Genomic DNA, 22,880 nt, shown 5'->3' with positions numbered 1-22,880 from the left:
AGCCCAACCGCTGCGCCCAAAATACACCCGCTCCAAAACAGTTTAGGGATTGATTTGACAGCTAATTTACAGAGGAGATTTGCATAAGGCCCCAGTGCTAATAAGACACCATGTTCTATCCTCCCTTTTGTCTTTCTTTCTATCTTTTTCTCCCAGTCTCTCCTTTTTTTCTCTCTTCTCCCCCGATGCTAAAATGGCAATGAGATAATGTAACCAAATTAAAGAGACAAGAGATTCAAATTGGATATTGATTAATAGACTAAAGCCCTGTGTTCAGGCCCTGTTTAAGCCCTGTGTTTAAGTGATTGATTCACAATGCCACTCTTCTTTCACATTCCACTGACGCCGGTGAATGACTGGCGTTTTGGGGATTGTCTGAGTCGAGCTGTCTGTCTGTCTCTCACCGTCCGGCTGTGAATGGGGCCGTGTCGACGCTTTGAGGCTTGACAGCGCCACACAAAGAGCCCTGCCTATCGAATGCCAATCTGGAGACGCCGTGTGTCACGTAGGATAGGGGTGGAGGCTTGGGGATCAGAAGGACGTTGGTTGTCCTCTAGTCTAAAGCCAATACATTGATGGGAAAAGGAAAAATGATGCATCTAGTTAGATGAAAGGGGATGAGCACGACTCAAGGTCAACCTTGATGGGATATGGGACATTCAGGGGATGTATGGACAAAAATAAGCTTTTATAGCGAGTAATAGTGAGCACACAGACATGCATGCACACACAAAAAAAAACTGTCCATTAACATGTTAATAGCGGCAGCTCTCTAACATCAAGCCTTTGATTCCTGGAAATGGATGGGAGCGAGAGCTCGCCCATAAACAAATCAATATACTTTGAAGAGATTCTTCAAAATAGCCACCCTTTGTCTTTGTTTAAAAAATGTTTTGGTTACTACATGATTCCATACCTGTTATTTCATAGTTTTGATGTCTTCACGATTATTCTACCATGTAGAAAAAGAGTAAAAAAAGACAGAAAGAAAAACCCTCGAATGAGGGGGCAGGTCCAAACTTTTGAATGGTGCTCTTTCATGCCGTCCCTAGGAGGGGTGCATCACTTGAGTGGGTTGAGTCACTGATGTGATCTTCCTGTCTGGGTTGGCGCCCCTCCCCCCTTGGGTTGTGCCGTGGCGGAGATCTTTATGGGCTATACTCGGCCTTGTCTCAGGATGGTAAGTTGGTGGTTGAAGATATCCCTCTAGTGGTGTGGGGGCTGTGCTTTGGCAAAGTGGGTGGGGTTATATCCTTCCTGTTTGTTCCTGTCCGGGGGTATCATCGGATGGGGCCACAGTGTCTCCTGACCCCTCCTGTCTCAGCCTCCAGTATTTATGCTGCAGTAGTTTATGTGTCGGGGGGCTAGGGTCAGTTTGTTATATCTGGAGTACTTCTCCTGTCCTATCCGGTGCCCTGTGTAAATTTAAGTGTGCTCTCTCTAATTCTCTCTTTCTCTCTCTCGGAGGACCTGAGCCCTAGGATCATGCCTCAGGATTACCTGGCATGATGACTCCTTGCTGTCCCCAGTCCACCTGGCCGTGCTGCTGCTCCAGTTTCAACTGTTCTGCCTGTGATTATTATTATTTGACCATGCTGGTCATTTATGAACATTTGAACATCTTGGCTATGTTCTGTTATAATCTCCACCCGGTACAGCCAGAAGAGGACTGGCCACCCCACATAGCCTGGTTCCTCTCTAGGTTTCTTCCTAGGTTTTGGCCTTTCTAGGGAGTTTTTCCTAGCCACCGTGCTTCTACACCTGCATTGCTTGCTGTTTGGGGTTTTAGGCTGGGTTTCTGTACAGCACTTTGAGATATCAGCTGATGTACGAAGGGCTATATAAATAAATTTGATTTGACTGGCACTGTATATATTAAATTATATGGGGGATTGGAAACGATACAGACAATCACATTGATGGAACCTACAATCTATCTGCAATAGTAAAGCTGATCTACCCCCTATATATATAAATTAAAGATACCACATCTGCCATTCAAACTGTCCTTTCACCATATAGCTTAGTGAACAGTATCGCTGTTGTCATCAGTCAAAGACATAGGCTACATACTGTACTGTACATACTGTACTGTACATACTGTACTGTACATACTTGCAAACATACCATAGCATCCGTAGCACAACACCAGCAACCTCACCAAGTGGTTCAGCATTTTTGGGGATGGCGTAATGGCTTAGGTAGCGTAGCTGTTGCAGGGTCGCGCGTTTAAATCCCTCTCGGACTACCCGTCAAATTCACCAACATGCACATACTGCCAGACACACAGTATAGGCTAGATCTATAATGTAAGTGACTCACTGTTCATGTTCTTGAAGATGTTGAGGATGGGCAGGATCTGTCTGTAGTAGGGTACCAGGGCCTCTCCCACCATTTCTCCAGACACCACCAGGTGCTGCAGCACCTTCAGCGTGGTGCAGATCACTTGCCTGTTCCGTGTGTTCAAGGCATCTGTGAGACAGAGAGGAAGGGCACCAAAGAAATAGAATGTTATTATTGTTATGGGTACACTCATAACCATACATTTATTTACATGGTTATGGGCACCATAGAAATAGAATGAATTCATTATCATAGTTATTGGTACATTCAATATGGCCGCCGTCCACCCGGACCTATACATTGATTTGAATGGCGACGTCTCATCTAGTGATTCTATTTCTATGGAGTGCACACAGGATAGAGGTCAGGGGTTACAGGTCTGGGAGATGGGGTTATGTGTGTGTGTGCTTGTTTTCATAGAGGCTTTCCCTAGGGTGGTGTGTGATTGAGAATTAACGATTCAGCCCCCCTATTGTTAACATTTAGCACATTTAGCAGAAAAGACAGAATGAGGTCATGCGGCATTCACACTACCTCCACTGAAATCAATGGTTTTTGGTGCCAGCCTTTGACTTGAAATGACTGGCTGCAATCAGAGATTTCAAAAGGCACCACAGAGACAGGAAGGAATAAGTGAGAGACAATCACGGGCAATTTGGCCGACAGCTGCACTTAACTCCATCTCCCGCTGATAGGGAGAACAAAAGAGGGAGAAAAAAAGGGACGGAAGAGAGGAAAACATCTGTGATTTGTAACTAAGGATTACTAGCTTGTGTGTGTGGGCGACATTTAGTGTGTGAGTGTGTGTGTACATACATGCATGTACAGTATGTCGCTGCGTGTGCGTGCGTGTCTCTGTGTGGGTGTTAGTGGGCAGATGGGTGGGAAGAGAGGTGTGTGTGGCACTTCTCAGGTGACTCCTTACATATGTTTTCCTCCTTTTGAACCATCCCTTAATCTTGGACTCTAACAAACCAATAGACTTCCACAGACCCCTGCTGTTGTGTACCTGTTGTTTATCTGGCTCATTACAATAAGAAAGTGTTGCTTTAAAGGTCCAATGCAGCCATTTTTATCCATATTAAATCATTTCTGGGTAACAATTAAGTACCTTACTGTGATTGTTCTCAATAAAAATGGTCAGCAAGAAAGAAAATGCTTCTTAGCAAAGAGCAATTTCTCAAGCAAGAATTTAGGGATGTGCATCTTTCCCTTTCAAGAGGATTTGATATGCATCTTGAGACATGGGTTATGATATGATGCGTGAACGATACGTTTTAGTTTGAAACGATTTGATGCGATTCGTTTCGATGCGATACGATTCGATGCACTAACATTAGTTGCATAAACAAATTAATTTTCCATTCTTAAAATCGCTTGCTGATGGAGCTCAAAACCTGGGCCTCTATGAGCTGGATCTGTCTGAGGCAACTTCTGTGTGTCTGTGTGTGTGTGTGTGTGTGCCACTATGTAGGCACCTGATCTGAGCAATAAGGGAGGCTAGGCGTCTACCACCCCACTACCACTATCAGATTAAGGGGGGGTGGGAGGGCAAAGTAGACTGCTTTTTGTCCCCCCCACTTTGGTTCTGAAATATACATCACCCACTAATTAACTTGTCATTGTTGCCGATTCAGCTTTTTGAGCTAGTAATGTATAAAAATGTATTGTTTACAAATGAGCTATGACATAGCCAAGTGTACACTGAATGTAAAAACCTTTCCATGACATAGACTGGCCAGGTGAATCCAGGTGAAAGCTATGATCCCTTATTGATGACACCTGTTAAATCCACTTCAATCAGCGTAGATGAAAGGGAGGAGACAGGTTAAAAAAGGATTTGTAAGTATTGAGACAATTGAGACATGGATTGTATATGTGTGCCATTCAGAGGGTGAACGGGCAAGACAAAATATTTAAGTGCCCTTGAACGGGGTATGGTAGTAGGTACCAGGTGCTCCAGTTTGAGTGTGTCAAGAACTGCATTGCTGCTTTTTAATTGCAAATGAATTACTTAAAAATCATACAATGTGATTTTCTGGATTTTTGTTTTAGATTCCGTCTCTCAGAGTTGAAGTGTACCTATGATAAAAATGACAGACCTCTACATGCTTTGTAAGTATCAAATACTTGTTCTCCCCACTCCCCATAAGCCATGAGATCGAAGGAATTGTCCGTAAAGCTCCGAGAACGGATTGTGTCGAGGCACAGATCTGGGGAAGCGTACTAAAATGTCTGCAGCATTGAAGGTTCCCAAGAACACAGTGGCCATTATTCTTGGTCAGGGAGGTGACCAAGAACCCGATGGTCACTCTGACAGAGCTCCAGAGTCCCTCTGTGGAAATGGGAGAACCTTCCAGAAGGACAACCTTCTCTGCAGCACCCCACCAATCAGACTATTATGGTAGTGAGCAGACGGAAGCAATTCAGCCTTGGAGTTTGCCAAAAGGCACCTAAAGACTCTCAGACAATGAGAGACAAGATTCTCTGGCCTGATGAAACCAAGATTGAACTCTTTGTCCTGAATGCCAAGCGCCACGTCCGGAGGAAACCTGGCATCATCCCTACGATGAAGTATGGTAGTGGCAGCATCATGCTGTAGGGACGTTTTTCAGTGGCAGGGACTGGGAGACTAGTCAGGATCAAGGGAAAGGCGAACAGAGCAAAGTACAGAGAGATCCTTCATGAAAACCAGTGTAGATTGATGAGGGGGAAAAACTATTGAATCCATTTTAGATTAAGGCTGTAATGTAACAAAATGTTGTAAAATTCAAGGGGTCTGAATACTTTCCGAATGCACTGTATATCATTCATTTCTAAGTCCTAAAATGGATGTAGCAGATTGCCCATTTAAAACCAAGATAAACACAATCTAACCATTAAAACATTTATCTTCAAAGCCGCTGAAGCAGCTAGAGGACAGTCCCAATAGCTCTTAGTCCCCTTAAGTGGATATTGTCATAAACAGAACTAAAAGGAGTTATAACTATTCATGCAAAAACAAATCTTGAATAATAAAAGGGAGAAGCTAAGCTATCTGGGGGAAAACACATGTCTGACATAGAGGGCGAGAATGAATTATGTTAGCAGGCGAAGGAGGGGAGCGAGGGGGAGGGGGGGTCAGGAACCATAAAATGGGTAGTATGACAGTTAGTACACTTAGGGAGCGGCATGCGGCGTCACCTGTGGCCTGAGTGTTAAAACAGCTCATATTCAAATGCATGGCTGTCACACACGCAGACACAGCCTCCCTTCCAGCCATACTGTACTGCACCGAGACAGGCCTGACAGGTTGACATGAGAGGGGGAAAACAGCTCTGGAGAGGTGATGCACACACACACACACACATTCGCATGCACGCAAAAAACACACACTTGCACGCACACACACGCACGCACACACACAGGCATGCACACAATCACAAACAAGTGATATTCATGTCAAACCCACTCTCAGTCAGAGACAGAGAATGTGTAATCCACACACACCGATGACACACTCATACACACACCGCTAACATTCCATTACAAGGACATTGTGTCGTCAAACCCAGGGGTGTCACTTATACACATGCTCTGTGTGACAGGATGTGAACATGAAGAATGGATGGTCCTATCATCTTTCATTCCAAGCCTTCATATTTTATACATTCCATTCAATGTGTGTGTGGGTGTGCGTGTGCTTTTTTGTGCATTTACGCGCATGTGTGTGTGCATGCGCGTGTGACTGTGCGTGTATTAGTGTTACAGACAAGGCAGTATGAGCGTATCCATTATAGGATCTTTCTCCTGTTCCTTCACACACGGGGAGAGCTATCTGCCATCACGGTAATAAGGTTGAATCTGGACTGACAGGGATTTCAAACGCACATAACAAATAATGAAATTCTAATTACCACAAGTGCAAACAATTTTCCCTAGCTGTGACATTTGGACCGTGGGACTGTTCAATTATTCATCCAGGCTCTCGCCTCTCACAAAAGGGGGAGAATCTGAGTCGGATGTATTAACGTTTGGTACAATCCGCATCACATCGGATATGAATAAAGTAATCATCTATTCAAGCCGCGTCTATTAGATATTCTGTTCCCCCCAAAAAATAAGCGCAGCGTTGTATTCTCATCTCCCCCAAATGTCACAGGTGAGTGGCATTTTGAAGATTTTAGTCAATCGAGTTTGTTGTAATATAAATATACTTTTCAGATCACTGCGAAATGTTCTCTTTCCTAAGCCGGGGATCTCCTTGTAATGAAAATTTAATTTTGGTCTCGTACAGTGAACAAATGTTACGCCAATCTGTGGAGGCTCAATGGAGACGTGGCTGAGAATTTTGTTCCTTATTTAAAGAGGGTAGGAAATGCTTATGACAGCATATCAGTATAATTTTCTCATAATTTATTTCCTCCGATTGAAAAAGGTAGTGTTGGAATGACAATCTGGGCTCAAAGTGCTAAAAAGAAACCCCCCTGTGCCATGATTGAGGCCTTTCAAGGTTTCAAAAGCAACACATCATAATACTCAACCTTTTCTCAATCATTCTAGCCCAGGGATTATCAACTAGATTCAGCCGTGGGCTGATTTTATTTCTTGAGTGGATGGTCAGGGGGTTAAAAATATAATTACTAATAATTTGTAGAAGGGAAATTGTCCGCAAGAAGCCCAAACAAATATAATATATTAACTAAAACATAATCATTTCAAACCTTGCTTACATTGATTTACAATCACATATATAGTGCCTTCATAAAGTATTCACACCCCTAGACTTTTTTCACATTTTGTTGTGTTACAAAGTGGGATAAAAATTCATTTAATTGTCATTTTTGTCGACAATCTACACAAAATTCTCTAATGTCAAAGTGGAGGAAAATTCTAATATATCTTGATTTTATAAGTAGCCCCATGAGTCAATACATGTTAGAATCACCTTTGGCAGCAATTACAGATGTATGTATGTCTGAGTTTCTAAGAGCTCATCAAAAAAAATCATCAAGCTCTGTAAAATTGGTTGTTGATCATTGGTAGACAACTTTTTTCAGGTCTTGCCATAGATTTAAGTCAAAACTGTAACTCGGCCACTCAGGAACATTCACTGTCTTCTTGGTAAGCAACTCCAGTGTAGATTTGGCCTTGTGTTTTAGGTTACTGTCCTGCTGAAAGGGGAATTCATCTCCCAGTGTCTGGTGGAAAGCAGACTGAACCAGGTTCTCCTCTAGGAGTTGGCCCGTGCTTAGCTCCATTCAATTTATTTTTTATCCTGAAAAACTCCTCAGTCCTTAACAATTACAAGAAAACCCATAACATGATGCAGCCACCACAATGCTTGACAGTAATGTGTTGTATTGTATTTTCACCAAACAACACTTTGCAATCAGGACAAAAAGTTAATTGCTTTGCCAATTTCTTTGTAGTGTTACTTTAGTGCCTTGTTGCAAACCAGATGCATGTTTTGGAATATTTTTTATTCTGTACAGGCTTCCTTCTTTTAACTCTGTCAATTAGGTTAGTATTGTGGAGTAACTACAATGTTGTTGATCCATCCTCAGTCTTCTCCTATCACAGCCATTAAACTCTATAACTGTTTTAAAGTCACCATTGGCCTCATTGTGAAATCTCTGAGTGGTTTCCTTCCTCTCCGGCAACTCATTTAGAAAGGATGCCTGTATCTTTGTAGTGACTGGGTGTATTGATACACCATCCAAAGGGATATTCAGTGTCTCTTTTTATATGAATATATATATATATACCAATATGTGCCCTTTTTTGCGAGGCATTGGAAAATCCCCCTGATCTTTGTGGTTGAATCTGTGTTTGAAATTCACTGCTCGACTTATTATGTGACTTGTTAAACTTCTTATGGCTAGGGGTTCCGCTTGACAACATTCCACTGAAAAGGCAACATTTTTATTATATTTTTTTTAAAATATGTAACTTACACCAAATTAAAGATAAACTTCTTGTTAATCTACCCATCGTGTCCGATTTCAAAAAGGCTTTACAGCAAAAGCACACCATATGATTATGTTAGGTCAGAGCCTAGTCACAAAAACACACAGCCATTTTCCAGCCAAAGAGAGGAGTCACAAAAAGCAGAATAAAATAAAATAAAAATAAATCACTAACCTTTGATGATCTTCATCAGATGGCACTCATAGGACTTCATGTTACACAATACATGTATGTTTTGTTTGATAAAGTTCATATTTATATCTAAAAATCTCAGTTTACATTGGCGCTTTATGCAGTAATGTTGTGCCTCGAAAATATCTGCCGAATTTTCAGAGAGCCACATCATAAACTTTGATAAAAGATGCAACAATTATGCACAGAATTATAGATATACTTCTCCTTAATGCAACCGCTGTGTCAGATTTCAAAAAAGCTTTACGGAAAAGCAAACCATGCAATAATCTGAGTCCGGCGCTCAGACACAAAAACAAGCCATGCAGATATCCACCATGTTGTGGAGTCAGTAAAAGTAAAAAATATCGTTATAAATATTCACTTACCTTTGATGATCTTCATCAGAATGCACTCTCAGGAATCCTAGTTCCACAATAAATGTTTGTTGTGTTCGATCGAGTCCATTATTTATGTCCAAATACCTCCTTTTGTTAGCGCGTTTGGTAAACAAATACAAACTCACGAAGCGCGAGCAGGTCCAGGCAAAGGTTCAGATGAAAAGTTCAAAAAGTTATATTACAGTTCGTAGAAACATGTCAAACGATGTATAGAATCAATGAGCGCGCATGATCAACTCATGGCACTATGGCAGGCCTCTGGTTGATTCAGCTCTCATTCGCCCCCACTTCATAGTAGAAGCCTCTAACAAGGTTCTAAAGACTGTTGACATCTAGTGGAAGCCCTAGAAAGTGCAATATGACCCCATAGACACTGTATATTCGATAGGCAATGAGTTGAAAAACTACGAACCTCACATTTCCCACTTCCTGGTTGGATTTTTCTTAGGTTTTCGCCTGCCATATGAGTTCTGTTATACTCACAGACATCATTCAAACAGTTTTAGAAACTTCAGTGTTTTCTATCAAATACTCCTAATAATATGCATATATTCGCTTCTGGGCCAGAGTAGCAGGAAGTTTACTCTGGGCACGCTTTTCATCCGAACGTGAAAATGCTGCCCCCTATCCCAAACAGGTTTTAAGCACATTTTTACTCTTGAACTTATTTAGGCTTGGCATAACAAAGGGATTGAATACTTATTGACTGAAGAAATTTCAGCTTTAAATGTTTTGTTAATTTGTAAAGAATTTGAAAAACATCATTCTACTTTGACATTAAGGAATGTATTAAGTGTAGGCCAGTGACAAGAAATCTCAATTTAATCAATTTAATCCACAATTGGTCGGCAGATAGCCTGGTGGGTAGGAGAGTTGACCCAGTAACCGAAAGGTTGCAGGATCAAATCCCTTGAGCTGACAAAGTAAAAATCTGTCGTTCTGCCCCTGAGCAAAGCAGTTAACCCACTGTTCCCCGGGTGCAGAAGATGTGGATGTCGATTAAGGCAGCCCCCCGCACCTCTCTGATTCAGAGGGGTTGGGTTAAATGCAGAAGACACATTTCAGTTGAATGCATTGTTGTACAACTGACTAGGTATCCCCTTCCCTTATTATTTTGCAAGAAAACCTGCGGAACCCCCCCCCCCCCATTTGGGGAACCCTGTTCTAGCCTAATGTAGCATCTGTGACAGGTGGGTGCAAGGAGGCGAGCGCACTCCACATTGACCTGAGTTCAGTTTCAGAGTAAAGGTCTATGACAACGGCACAGCCCATTGTGTATTCTCATCGGGTGACCCGAAGTCATGACTCATGATCATCAAAATTCACAGAGTCCAACAACGTGATTTAGCCAGTCGCAAGATAACAGCCCGCCGGCGCCAGCCAGATGGAGGCTTCTATATTAACGTCAGTCAGAGAAAACTTTCTGCCTTTCAGATTGCAGCCTGCACTTATTTTTCTCTCCTTCCTTGGAGTTCTATTGAAAAGTAATTAATCTGCAACACAGACATGGGCCGGCGGGTTTGACGCATGGCAGGCAAAAATGGGCCTGATTTTAATAAACCAAGAAGCTAATAACAAGCAGGCCATTTAAAATTCCATTATCACAGCTAGATGTGCGTTTTCATAAGGAATGGTTCACCTTTGGGTCTTAGGAATTTGTAGCTACTATATGAGGGAGTCAGTATGCATGAGTGGACATAGTGGCTACGTGGACTTGGGTATGAGTGTGTTTGTGTGTGTGTGTGTGTGTGCTTGAACACGTGTATGAGAGGATACAGATCTAAGCAGTATAGGCCTAGTACCACCAAGGACAATTCTTGAAAACGAGGCATCAAAGCAATAATCGTCTCAGTCAAAAACACAATGTCAGCTCTCTTTTATTTATAAAACACATTAATCACATTTATGAGTTGTCGATAGTCTAAAAATCATATATCGATATGCAGCCATTTGGTTTTAGAGTGTTGTGAAACAGCTGAACGCATGACCAGACAGCAATCAGACTTTCTCAAATGAAATCAATTGGTAAATTAAACAAACTATGTGAATAAATTGAAAAATGGGAATTCTAGTGTAAATCAAGTAAACAACTAAAAGTCACATACACAAAAACCAAAACACATGTACACACACACACACCGTTGTGTCTTGGTGTTATGATGTGCACTGGACCATGCTCTGTCCGTCCTCTGTTGTGACTCAGTAAGCAGTGTGTGTGTGAGTGTGTGTGTGTACTCTATTGCCAGGGTCAACCTGTCAGCATGTCTTCATGTCTCCAGCGGCCCTGCCTCATGTTGGTCGTTCCACCCCTCTGCCTCAGCAGGCGCTGAAACACTGAGCACACACACACACGGCCAACTGCTCAAACTCACTTACTGGGCGCCGCTTAAAATCTCCCACTTTGAAACTGACACTTAGTTGGCTCCATTGCAAAATAAACCCTCTCAGTGTGTGGAAAGTTAGCGTATGTTTGTGTGTGTGTGTGTGTGTGTGTGTGAGAGTGAGAGCATGCGAGCATACAAGCATACTGAATCATACATTATATATTTTTCTACATATCACAACTTAGAAGCCTGTGTGTTCGTCGTTTCATCCCTGTCTAAATGTTGAAGCTATTTTTGCTAGTCCCCGCTCACCCCTGGACGTGACCAACTAGCCTGCGGCCTGCCAACTGTGCGTGTGATTTCAGGACAAACCTGTAATGAACACGAAGGGAGACAGAGTGCTGGTTTCAAGCGCAGGACGCAGCGGGTGTTTATTGCAAAGGACGACAGGAGGAGGCAGGTAGCTGGGTCCAGGGGCAGGTAGAAGGTAGAAGGTCATACACATGGGGTCCAAAAGGGCAACAGTACAGGCAGGGAAAAGGCTAGTAGCATCGTCCGGAAGGTCAGGCAATAGGTTGATAACAGGAATTCCGATAGGCTAAAGTACAGGCAGGGAATAGGCTAGTAACATAGTCCGGGAGGTCAGGAAATAGGTAGATAACAGGAAATCCGATAGGCTAAAGTACAGGCAGGGAATAGGCAAAAAGTGTCGTTAGTGAGGCAGGAAAAAACTAGCATACACGGGAGGAGTAAATCACGGGAAAAACAGAGCTCCGAAAGACGTGTGTCACAAAACAAACAATACCTCACAGTGATGAGGTACAAAGAACTGAACTAAATAGTGTGTGATAATGACATACATGTGTGTGAACAGGTGGTTAGAATTCGGGTGATTGGGATCTGGAGACTGAGCTGCGTTCAGGGGGATCTAGGTGTTTGAGAGTGTGAGCTGGAAAGTGGGCTGGAAAGTGAGCTGCGTTCAGGGGGATCTAGGTGTTTGAGAGTGTCAGCTGGAAAGTGGGCTGGAAAGTGAGCTGCGTTCAGGGGGATCTAGGTGTTTGAGAGTGTGAGCTGGAAAGTGGGCTGGAAAGTGAGCTGCGTTCAGGGGGATCTAGGTGTTTGAGAGTGTCAGCTGGAAAGTGGGCTGGAAAGTGAGCTGCGTTCAGGGGATCCACCTGTTTGAGGGAGTGAGTTGGAAGCAGACGTTACCGAACCAATGAGGTGTTGTCCTGCCGGACTCGCCAGAGTCAGAGAGGCAAAGCACATTTAAATGTAGCGCGTCCCCATATTCATGGGAGCTTGGCAGCCTTGCCTTATGACTGGGTCTCATCCACTAACAGCAAAACAAGAACACGTAGCCCTGCTGTCTAATAATAATAGGTCTGAGAGATGCAAGGAGCCATATGTGGGCTTTTCACTGAGATCTTCACTGTGTGGATGGCAACAACTAGTGGCTGAAGAATAGGGCATTGGGGGTTTATCCATTGTCAATCCATGTCTTTCCGGCTTGTGGTTACTGGCCACACGTTAGTAAATGATCTCTTTATAATCTTGTTATAGGAGATTTGGCCTAGATTTGCTGCGAGAGGGTTGTGGTTGTATGAAAGAGTCGTGTTTATGGTCTGATAATGTTGTGCCACTGTTCCTGCGATGTTGCTGTAATGTTTGGGGCCACTCAGTCTTGAAAAGGATGATGATAAGTGTTGTGGTTGCGCTAACAGTACTATCTGTGCTGTAATAACGTTACGGCAGTGTTTTCTGTGACGCTTCAATAAGGTTTAGCCACTCACTTTTGATGGGGATGATGAGTTGGGGGATGACGGGCAGGATCTTGGTGCCCCCGTGCTCGAGCATGTCGTGGACCCCCTGGCGGGCGAAGAACTCATAGGGGTGCACAGTCTCACACAGCCCGTCGAAGAACAAAGGGAGGTAGTGGTGGTAGTCGAGCTTCTCTATCTCCACCTGGGACAACGCACACACACACACACACATTTCCATCAACGAGATGGCTTTGTAACAGCTAGCATTCCTGGAAACATGTTGATTCCTGGAAATGTTTGAAACAGCTCTGTACACACAGACACGGCACAGACACACACAACGACACAGTCACCAGGGACTGAATGTGAGTGAACCAACGTAAGGGGATCTCCCCTAGTTCATCCTCTACATTGTAATAGAACACAGTCATGGTCTTTCCTCATCTTATGCCCGTTTGTTTAGTTTGTCCTTGGACTCACACAATATCCAGGGCCAAGCCTTCTAACCAAGCCTGTCTTTAGGAGGTGTTTACAATACCAGTCACAGCTGAAGACAGCTGTTGGGGAGATCATGACACCCCTACATGTGGTACCCTGTGGTCCGACACATTAATAACACCTGTCTGTAACGCTGTTTAAGCCTAAACAGCTACACCAGCCTACACACATAAAAACATTCCTTCAGCTACTGAACCTGTGTGGATTACATGCTTTGATATTGGGTATGTTACAATGTATTGAAGTAGGCATAGCAGCAGAATGACTTGTGTTGTGGTGAACTCGCACCAAACTTGACAGGAAAGGCCAGGTGACAAGGGCACCCCTAGCTACCCTTTCACACACTTTCCCTTTGTGTGTGAGTGTCTGTGTGTGTGTCTGTCTGTCTGTCCGTCACTGTGTCTATGTGTTTAACGTGTGTGTGTGTGTGTGTACGGGAGCCCGCGACCATGTGCGTGTGCTTGTGTGTGTGTTTGGAGCACATGTGTGTCCACAGAAGTTCTGGTTACAGTAGATTGTATGAACTCCAGAGCACTGTGGTGGCTCTATTGTTGGCCGAGGGGTAAGGGGGGGGGGTCCTGTTTCATGTAATGAAAGCCAATCCTGTGTAGAGTAGAGGCAAACACCCCACAGCCCTGGAGCAGCCAGGGGTCTTAAAGGACAGCTGAGCCACATCGTCCCAATCCCTGCTACACCCCACTGGGTCACGCTGCCGCCGAAATGTCACCACCACGTGGACCATGGTTGCTTTGATGTCCCCGGCTCTCGCAGAGCCCTCGCTCTAGAGGTGCGACTTCAAAGTGGGCGGACCCCCTGACACGAGTCGCGTGGGTAAACAGAGAGAGAGAGAGAGAGAGAGAGAGAGAGAGAGAGAGCAAATGGTGTGTTAGCAGAGAGACCGATAGGGCTGATTGCTTTGAGGCAATTTGTTGGCTAACCTTGACCTTTTACGGCTTGGTCAAGATCATCATTGTGAGTCAGCTCGGCGGGCAGGGAGACAAGAACAAAAGCAAATATGCGGCGGGAGAGAGTGGGGGGAGAGATGACACTGTGGCAGGACGAGTCACATAGGAACAGAGAAAACACTTCAAGCAGAGATACAGAGTAGAGGTCGACCGATTAATCGGAATGGCCGATTAATTAGAGCCGATTACAAGTTTTCATAACAATCGGAAATCTGTCTTTTTTAAAATACCTTTATTTAACTAGGCAAGTCAGTTAAGAACACAGTCTTATTTTCAATGATGGCCTAGGAACGGTGGGTTAACTGCCTCGTTCAGGGGCAGAATGACAGATTTTCACCTTGTCAGCTCGGGGGATCCAATCTTGCAACCTTACAGTTAACGAGTCCAACGCAATAACGACGTGCAAAATTTTGCGTCAAGCAATTGTCATTGTGCGTCAAGCATTGCGCTGTTTATGACTTCAAGCCTATCAACTTCCGAGATTAGGCTGGTGTAACCGATGTGAAATGGCTAGCTAGTTAGCGCTCGCTAATAGCATTTCAAACGTTGCTCGCTCTTAGCCTTCTAGTTGTTGTTCCCCTTGCTCTGCATGGGTAACGCTGCTTCGATGGTGGCTGTTGTCGTTGTGTTGCTGGTTCGAGCCCAGGGAGGAGCGAGGAGAGGGACGGAAGCTATACTGTTACACTGGCAATACTAAAGTGCCTATAAGAACATCTAATAGTCAAAGGATAATGAAATACAAATGGTATAGAGGGAAATAGACCTATAATTCCAATAATAACTACAACCTAAAACTTTTACCTGGGAATATTGAAGACTCATGTTAAAAGGAACCACCAGCTTTCATATGTTCTCATGTTCTGAGCAAGGAACTGAAACGTTAGCTTTCTTACATAGCACATATTGCACTTTTACTTTCTTCTCCAACACTTTGTTTTTGCATTATTTAAACCAAATGGAACATCTTACATTATTACCTTAAGGCTAAATTGATTTAATTGATGTATTATATTAAGCTAAAATAAGTGTTCATTCAGTATTGTTGTAATTGTCATTATTACAAATACATTTTAGTTGTTTTTTTTAAATCGGCCAATTAATCGGTATCAGCTTTTTTGTTCCTCCAATAATCGGTATCGGCGTTGAAAAATCATAACCGGTCGACCTCTAATACAGAGTGGCCATATAGGCTGCAGCAGACAATGTCATAATCAGTGGATTATAAAATGGTCCGATATCTGATAAAATTTTAAAAAAAACATTAAAAGTGTTTAAAAAAGGGTCTCTTTTTTAAGCTAAAATCCACTTACGGTGAAACAGCGCCACTGTTCGCCCCCCAGCGCATTTGTTATTGTTTTTGTTTTGTTGATGAAATGGAGAGGAGCATTCAGAATGGTGAGGAGAGAAAAAATACGGTACACTGTTCATCTATTGATTGCGCATGCAGTGCCGTTCAATGACGTCAGATGAAAAGAAAACAGTGTCAGCTGTTTTAAGTAACTTCTTTGTTGTTATAATATCGTAAAAGGATGTACGCTTGTGCTTCACGCGTTACGGGTGTTCGATCCCAGTGGTGGACACATCTTATCCCTTACCTTAACCATTCTGAATGAGTGCTTTTAAACTTCATGTTTTAACATTGTTTTAGCATATCAAAAACCTTAACCCTTATTAACCTTCTGAATTTGCAGTTTGAAACAACTTACAAAATTTGATGTTGGCAGAAACGTGGATAAACGTCTAATTCTGCAGTGAGACTGTTAGAGCATGTTGGCAGTTTCCCCAAGTATGGATTCCAGCTTTAAATATGAACCTTTATACGCAACTGGTGGCCTCAATATGACATTTTAAAAACATGAGCTGGTGCACACCCAGAAATAATAGTTTGTGAAGAGGTGCTGACTAACGGCGAAACTATAAACTATCAAAATAAAGAAAGTCGAACACTCCATGTATAAACTCCCAGCAATGTATTAGGTAAATACCCATTCAATTGTTGGGAGTTTATACATGGAGTGTGCGACTTTCTCCATTTTGATAGATTATCTTAATGTGTTTTTCATATTGAGGCCATAAACTATCTATGGCATTCAAGTCAAGGGGATTTTGAATTATAGCTGTGTGAAGCCTGTTCTGAGATCTGTGATAAGGGCCTAATCAAAATCGCATCAAAATGCAGAGGCAGACAACAGCCCAGAGTGGAGTAGTGATGGGTAAAGATCCCATAGGAGAACACAGGAAGCACTGGAGAATTACACACACAGACACACACGCATGCACACACACAAAACTCCCCGACCCCACACACACAAAACACACACACGTTCGGAGCCTTTGGCTGACCGGTAATGCTCACATTCACTCTTATCGATTGGCCGTTCAGGTTTGTTTGTCTTTAGGTGCCTCCAGGTTTCCCTACGGAGGGCCTTTATCGATGAGATGGGACAGCAAGAGACGTTCTTGAGCAGCAATTAGCCGGGCCGCGGCAAAGAGAGGCCCACACATCTCCTCTGGTCAGTGTGGAGAGAGGCAGAGACACGGCAGCTAAGCAGTTAGTAAAGGCTTCCTTATTAAAACACTTGACTGAGTCTGCGTCTAAAATAGCACCCTATTCACTATGTAGGCTAGTCTAATGTGTTACTTTTGACCAGGCCCCAGGGCACTACGTAGGGAACAGGGTGCCATTTCGGACAAACCCAGAGTCTTTGGGGCCTCCAGCCCATAGAAACAGAATTCATAGAATGTGTTATACCCATGTACTGTAAGTCAATGGGGGGTGAATGATGGAAGTCTACTTCTATGCTCTAGGCTGGATTGGCAGCATGCATAGGCTAACTATGTGCCAGCGCACCAAGTACACAGGGGAGAGTGGGGTGTGTGTGTCTATTTGTGTGCATGTGTTGGGTAGCCGGGTGCATAGAGTGTGGTGTGGGTCCCAGCTCAGCCTGTTTCTGTGGTAATCAGCCAGGTCGCTCAAGATTGATTTCGAAATTGGACGTTTATCTTGAAGACATGCCTTCAAAACTGGCCACTAGTGGCAACAGTGAGCACTATTACCATCAAATAGGCTTGGGTTTTGCTCGGGCGTTGTGGACAGGGGTGGTGGATGGGCATAATTCCATGACTAATGACTCATTTGGGTAATCCCATGACTCTGGATCAGAAATTTGACGTTTGGAGCAACTTCTAAATTTAAAGTTTGGAGAATGTGGTTAAACATCTAATTCTGCAAGAGCTTGTTGGTGATAATTTCTATTGGCCACTTCAGAGAAATGAGGAGGACACTGACCAAGGTGTGTGTGTTTGAGTTTATGTTTGTGTGTGTGTGTGTGTGTGTGTGTGTGTGTGTGTGTGTGTGTGTGTGTGTGTGTGTGTGTGTGTGTGTGTGTGTGTGTGTGTGTGTGTGTGTGTGTGTGTGCCAGGCCATCTACGTAGAGCAGGCCTGATTTTCCATGGAGGGCCAAATTAGATTATATTTTTGCCATCACAGGCCAGAATCATATTACAGGATTATACATAATGTGTATGACTGTGTGACAGATATATCTACTGTAAATCACATCCAGATATGCTACTTATTTGACTTTTTTAACATGCACAGAAATATACCACATCCATGTTCTCCTTTTGGTAGGTATTTTCATTATTAAACATGCAATGAACTACACAGAGGGAAAAGTACACTGTGCATTCAGCACCACGGACAGAACTCTTGTTAACAGGTATGCACAAAACCACAAGAGAGAGAGAGCTCAACATTACATTTAAACTACTCAGTCAGTGTGAGGAGTGAAGTCTTTGATGGGCATTGACTAGAGCAGTGAAGTCAGGTATAGTTTCTGACGTCGGTATGCGCAGGATTGCTGAGAGTTGAGAGTCAGTAAGAGATGATCTGTGCCTTGACTTGTTATATTTCATCACTGAAAATGTCTGTTCACATACTGTACAAGGGTTGACGCAAACAGTACAAACATCTCCTGAGCATGACTCCTAATCTTTGGAAAGTTTTGTTCATCAAGAGATGCATAAACCTCGACAGTGACATTGTTTTGAATAGTTCTCCAATCACAGCATCAGACTGAAGATCGATAAGCTCAATTTGCAGGTCAGTGGGAGCGTTATCCACATTGAAAGTGGAGGAAACCAACAGCATGTCATTTTCCAACACTTTGAAATACTCAAAACGACGAGAAAACTCACCGTTCAAAGCACACAGCAGTGATGTATACTTCTCCCGCTGGTCATCTGATAGGGAACAGACTCGTAGTGTCGGGAGGTAGATGAGATTGTTGGCTTCTACTTGGCGGGTTAGGAGGAGTCATTTTCCCTTGAAGGCTTTGAGAAGGCTGCACATCTGATGGACAAAAAGGCCCTTCCCTTGTAGTTTGGAATTCAGTTCATTCATGAGGGCCACAGTGAAGGCAAAATCAGCCAACCATTCAATACCTTGCAGTTGAGGGAAATCCACATATTTCCCTTTCATTTGCAAAAACTCAGCAATCTCCGACTTCAGGTCCCACACCCTTTAAAGCACCTTCCCCAAACTCAGCCATCTCACGTTTGTGTGGTTGGGGAGATCTGCATAACCCGACTCTGTCTCTTCAAACAATGAGAAACTGTCTGTGGTTTAAAGATTTTGCTGTTATGAAGTTTACCACTTTAGTGACTGTATCCACAACATGGCTCATTTTAAGAAAACAATTACAGAGCACCGCCTGATGAATAACCCAATGCAGGAAAATCATTTTCTGATCTGGGTTCAGCTCAGCTAGTTGATCTTGCAGCACGTCTTCCGGGTCCATGGACTGCCCGTGGACATGGTCTCCGACCGGGTGCTACAGTTCTTGTCCCGGTTCTGGAAGGTGTTCTGTGCCCTCATTGGGTCGTCGGCCAACTTGTCCTCTGGGTTCCACCCCCAGTCCAATGGCCAATCGTAACGAGCCAACCAGGATCTTGAGGCTACTCTGCGCTGCCTGGTCTCCGCCAACCCCACCTCCTGGAACCAGCAGCTGGTGTGGGTCGAGTATGCCCGCAACACCCTTCCCTGCTCTACCACGGGTCTATCTTCGTTTGAGTGTTCTCTGGGGTATCAGCCCCCGCTCTTCCCCAAGCAGGAGGAAGAGGTCGGTGTACCTTCTGCCCAGATGTTTGCCCGCCGCTGTCGTCGTACCTGGAGGAAAGCCCGGTCGGCCCTCCTCAAGACCACCTCCCGGTATCGACGACAAGCAGATTGCCATCAGACCACGGCTCCCCGGTATCGTCTCGGGCAGAAGGTATGGCTGTCCACTTGGGATCTGCCCCTCTGGGTGGAATCCCGCAAACTCTCCCCCCAGTTTATCATCCCATTTCCCATCTCCAAGATTATTAGCCCCTCTGCTGTTCGTCTTCTGTTGCCCCGTACCCTTCGTATACATCCCACCTTTCATGTGTCCAGAGTCAAACCTATTTCTAACAGCCCTTTGTCTCCTGTTTCTGTTTTTGTTCTCAGCTCCTGCTTTTCCCAGTCTCTCCTTTTTCTCGTACTCCTGGTTTTGACCCTTGCCTGCCCTGACTCTGAGCCCATCTACCTGACCACTCTGCCTGCCCCTGACCTTGACCCTGAGCCTGCCTGCCGTCCGGTACAGTTGCTCCACCTCTGGTTTACTGACCCCTGCCTGCCTTGACCTGTCTATTGCCTGCCCCTGTTGAAATATTAAACTATTAAACAATTCGATGTGCCTGCATCTTCGATGTGCCTGTATCTGGGTCTTACCTTGATTCCTGATAGTCCTTGTGCAGTTGTTATTTATACGTCCCTTCAAAATAAATGTCCCACATGCGGTGGGAGTTAAATCATTACACAAAGGAGAGTATTCATTGGGCTTTTAATGTTTTTGTCGCAAATTCTTTATGTGATCTGAGCATACAGCCCCCGGGCCGGCCTTTGCCCAGGCCTGCCCTAGAGGAAAGCCACTGGGCTTCATGTACGTCTCATTTATATTGGGACCTCACCGACACTGAGAAAACCCCATTCATCAACTACGATAGTCACCATGAACCAGCTGTAATCCTGTAATCCAACTGAACACACACCCACATATGTACTGTACTCTCTGCTCCCAAATAGACCCTGTACACATATTTAGACAGGCATGCATCCAAACATTCAAGAGGGTAGCCTATTCTCAGGCAGGAACACACCCATTGACAGAGGGGCGCACACACACACACACACTGAATTGTTTTGATGTGTACACAGTGGTCCCATAGCCCTTTTCAGGCATACTTTGCTATTATGGTTACTAATCATTAGCCATTGTAATTGAAAGGCTGTCCCCATTAGACCATGTTCCTGTTACTGCACAAATCCTGCTACCGTTAGCAGGATGATGAGAAAGCTTATAGAGGCAGAGGCGGAAACTTTGCATGGTAGTGCACTCTTTCTGTGTGTGTGTTTGTGTGTGTGTGTGTCTCTCTCTCTCTCTCTCTCTCTCTCGGTTTCTCTCTTTCTCTCTCATATCACCTTTCAAGCCTTGCCAAAGAATCACAAAATGCCTCAAGTAGGTTCATTCACAGCACAGACACACATGTGAACAATAGACACCTCTCTCTTTCATCCCCCTCTCTCCCTGTCTCTCTCTCTCTCTAAACATGTAAACAGTTTATACACATTTATACCTGACATCACAGAAATGAAATGAGCCCGTACCCGAAAAAAAAGTCTGATTTCTAGAAAACAGTATTGATTTAAACTGGTTTTGAGAACAATGTGGCGGAGGCGGACGGCAGCAGAGTGAGGAGATGAGGAAACAGCCACCGGGCATAGAGAAAGCGCAGAGCCGAAAACTCACCTTAGTTATGATCAACTGAACAATGAAAATATTAGATATTAAGTAGGCTAATGCAATTGAATGCACGTCATTCTTGCTTATACTGAAACTCTGAAAGTCATTTCCAACTGTTATACTAATTTAAAACCATTGTAATGATGGGGAGGTGAGTTGGAAGCAGGCACAGGTGAAACGTTTTAATAAAACAACAAAACCAAGAACACGACACCAACATAAGGCAGTTTGCCGATACACAAGAACAATACCAACTGGTGAGTGAACCTGGGAGAGTGACATAATAAGGGGAGGAAATTATGAAGGTAATGGAGTCCAGGTGTGAATCATAATCACTGACAGGTGCGCGTAATGATGAATGCCAGGCGTGTGTAATGATGAACCCCCAGGACCGGTGGTTAGTATTCTGGCGACGTCGCACGCCGGAGGGGAGGAGCCAGGAGCAGACGTGACAACAATGGTCATGTGTGGTCACCTAGATGTTCATTTCAGCACGGTTTTGGTTGGTTTTCACTGAATATACGTTTGGATTATTTGGTAACAATTAGGCTATGGAAGTGTTAGCTAAATTGAAGTGAGCGCTCATGATCACCTTGATTCTAGCTCATGTTGCTAGCATGTAATGTAGCTTGACAAGTGGATTTTGCTCTTCACTCGCGTAGTAGCCTGTCCTACTTCCTACCAAAAGTCTCTGACTTGTGTGAGAATCAATCAATGTGCTTTTGTTTCAGTGAATCTCCATCTGTATATTTGATTAGTTAATCTCGGTTAGTTAATCTCGGTTAGTTAATCTCTAGATCTTAAACGTTTTAGTATGCTATCATGTAGCCTAAATCAGGTAGTATTATTTTGCTCTTGATTTACGTAGCAGCCTTATATAATCTACCTACCACCGAGCTGTGGGAGCACATCCTGTTAAGATCTGTTTTAACGTAACAGCCTCCTTCAATATAATCATTAATTCATTCATTCATGTCATTAAATAGTATACAACTCATTCATGTGTATCAAGCTTTGTATTTTAAAATGAAATAAAGGGAATATTAAATAATGAAACAAATAAATAACAAGATTTCCGGCCCAAAATTCATTTTAATTAGCATTTAAAAGCCCCGTGTTTTGAATGCATGTTTGATTAGGAAAACATTTGGATCAGTTATGGGTCAACTTTCGATAGTTCACAAGGTCCAGCAAGGCACATTAGCAGGATAGTCATAGGCTGTATTTTGTTAGGATGTATCAGCGTAAACGGATGCTATTGGAATATGGGCTTGTCCTGATACTGAGATGCGCTGCCTGTCGTGGTCTTGTGGAACATCGTTCTCCCGACTGTACTCCAGCCTATTCGTATTGCAATTTGAAACATTTGAATCATCAGAAAAATAACAAATGTCTATGGCCCAGCCAATATTGGAATCCTGATGCTGCTAGTGTCTGCAGCTGCTGCGATTGAGAGAGGGCCATAGTAGGCTAAAAGGTCAGCAGACAAAGTTTTGTTTTCTGAGCAGAAATTTGAGGCCCGACCCGGTATAAGACCAGGCCAGACAAGGCCGTCAGGAACCGTCGGGTTCAGGCTGAGAACTCTACCTCACATGCCTCCTGATTTGCTATACACAGAGGGCCGTGGTTGTGCAATTAACTGGGC

General features: G+C 43.8%; 1 protein-coding gene across 1 annotated transcript in view; it reads right to left on the bottom strand.

The window, feature by feature from the left end:
- pacrg (PARK2 co-regulated) overlaps positions 1 to 22,880 on the bottom strand; it is a 248,082-nt gene that overhangs the window by 124,827 nt on the left and 100,375 nt on the right. The window contains exons 3-4 of the mRNA XM_020500838.2: positions 12,979 to 13,150; positions 2,323 to 2,472 (exon numbers count right to left, since the gene is read on the bottom strand). Coding sequence (XP_020356427.1) covers positions 2,323 to 2,472; positions 12,979 to 13,150 — 322 coding nt within the window. The remainder of the gene's footprint in view (positions 1 to 2,322; positions 2,473 to 12,978; positions 13,151 to 22,880) is intronic.

The sequence above is a fragment of the Oncorhynchus kisutch genome, linkage group LG14 (assembly GCF_002021735.2).
Source record: "Oncorhynchus kisutch isolate 150728-3 linkage group LG14, Okis_V2, whole genome shotgun sequence".
Taxonomy (NCBI): Eukaryota; Metazoa; Chordata; class Actinopteri; order Salmoniformes; family Salmonidae; genus Oncorhynchus; species Oncorhynchus kisutch.
Note: the sequence above shows the minus strand (reverse complement) of the source record. Positions and strands in the feature narration are given on the sequence as shown.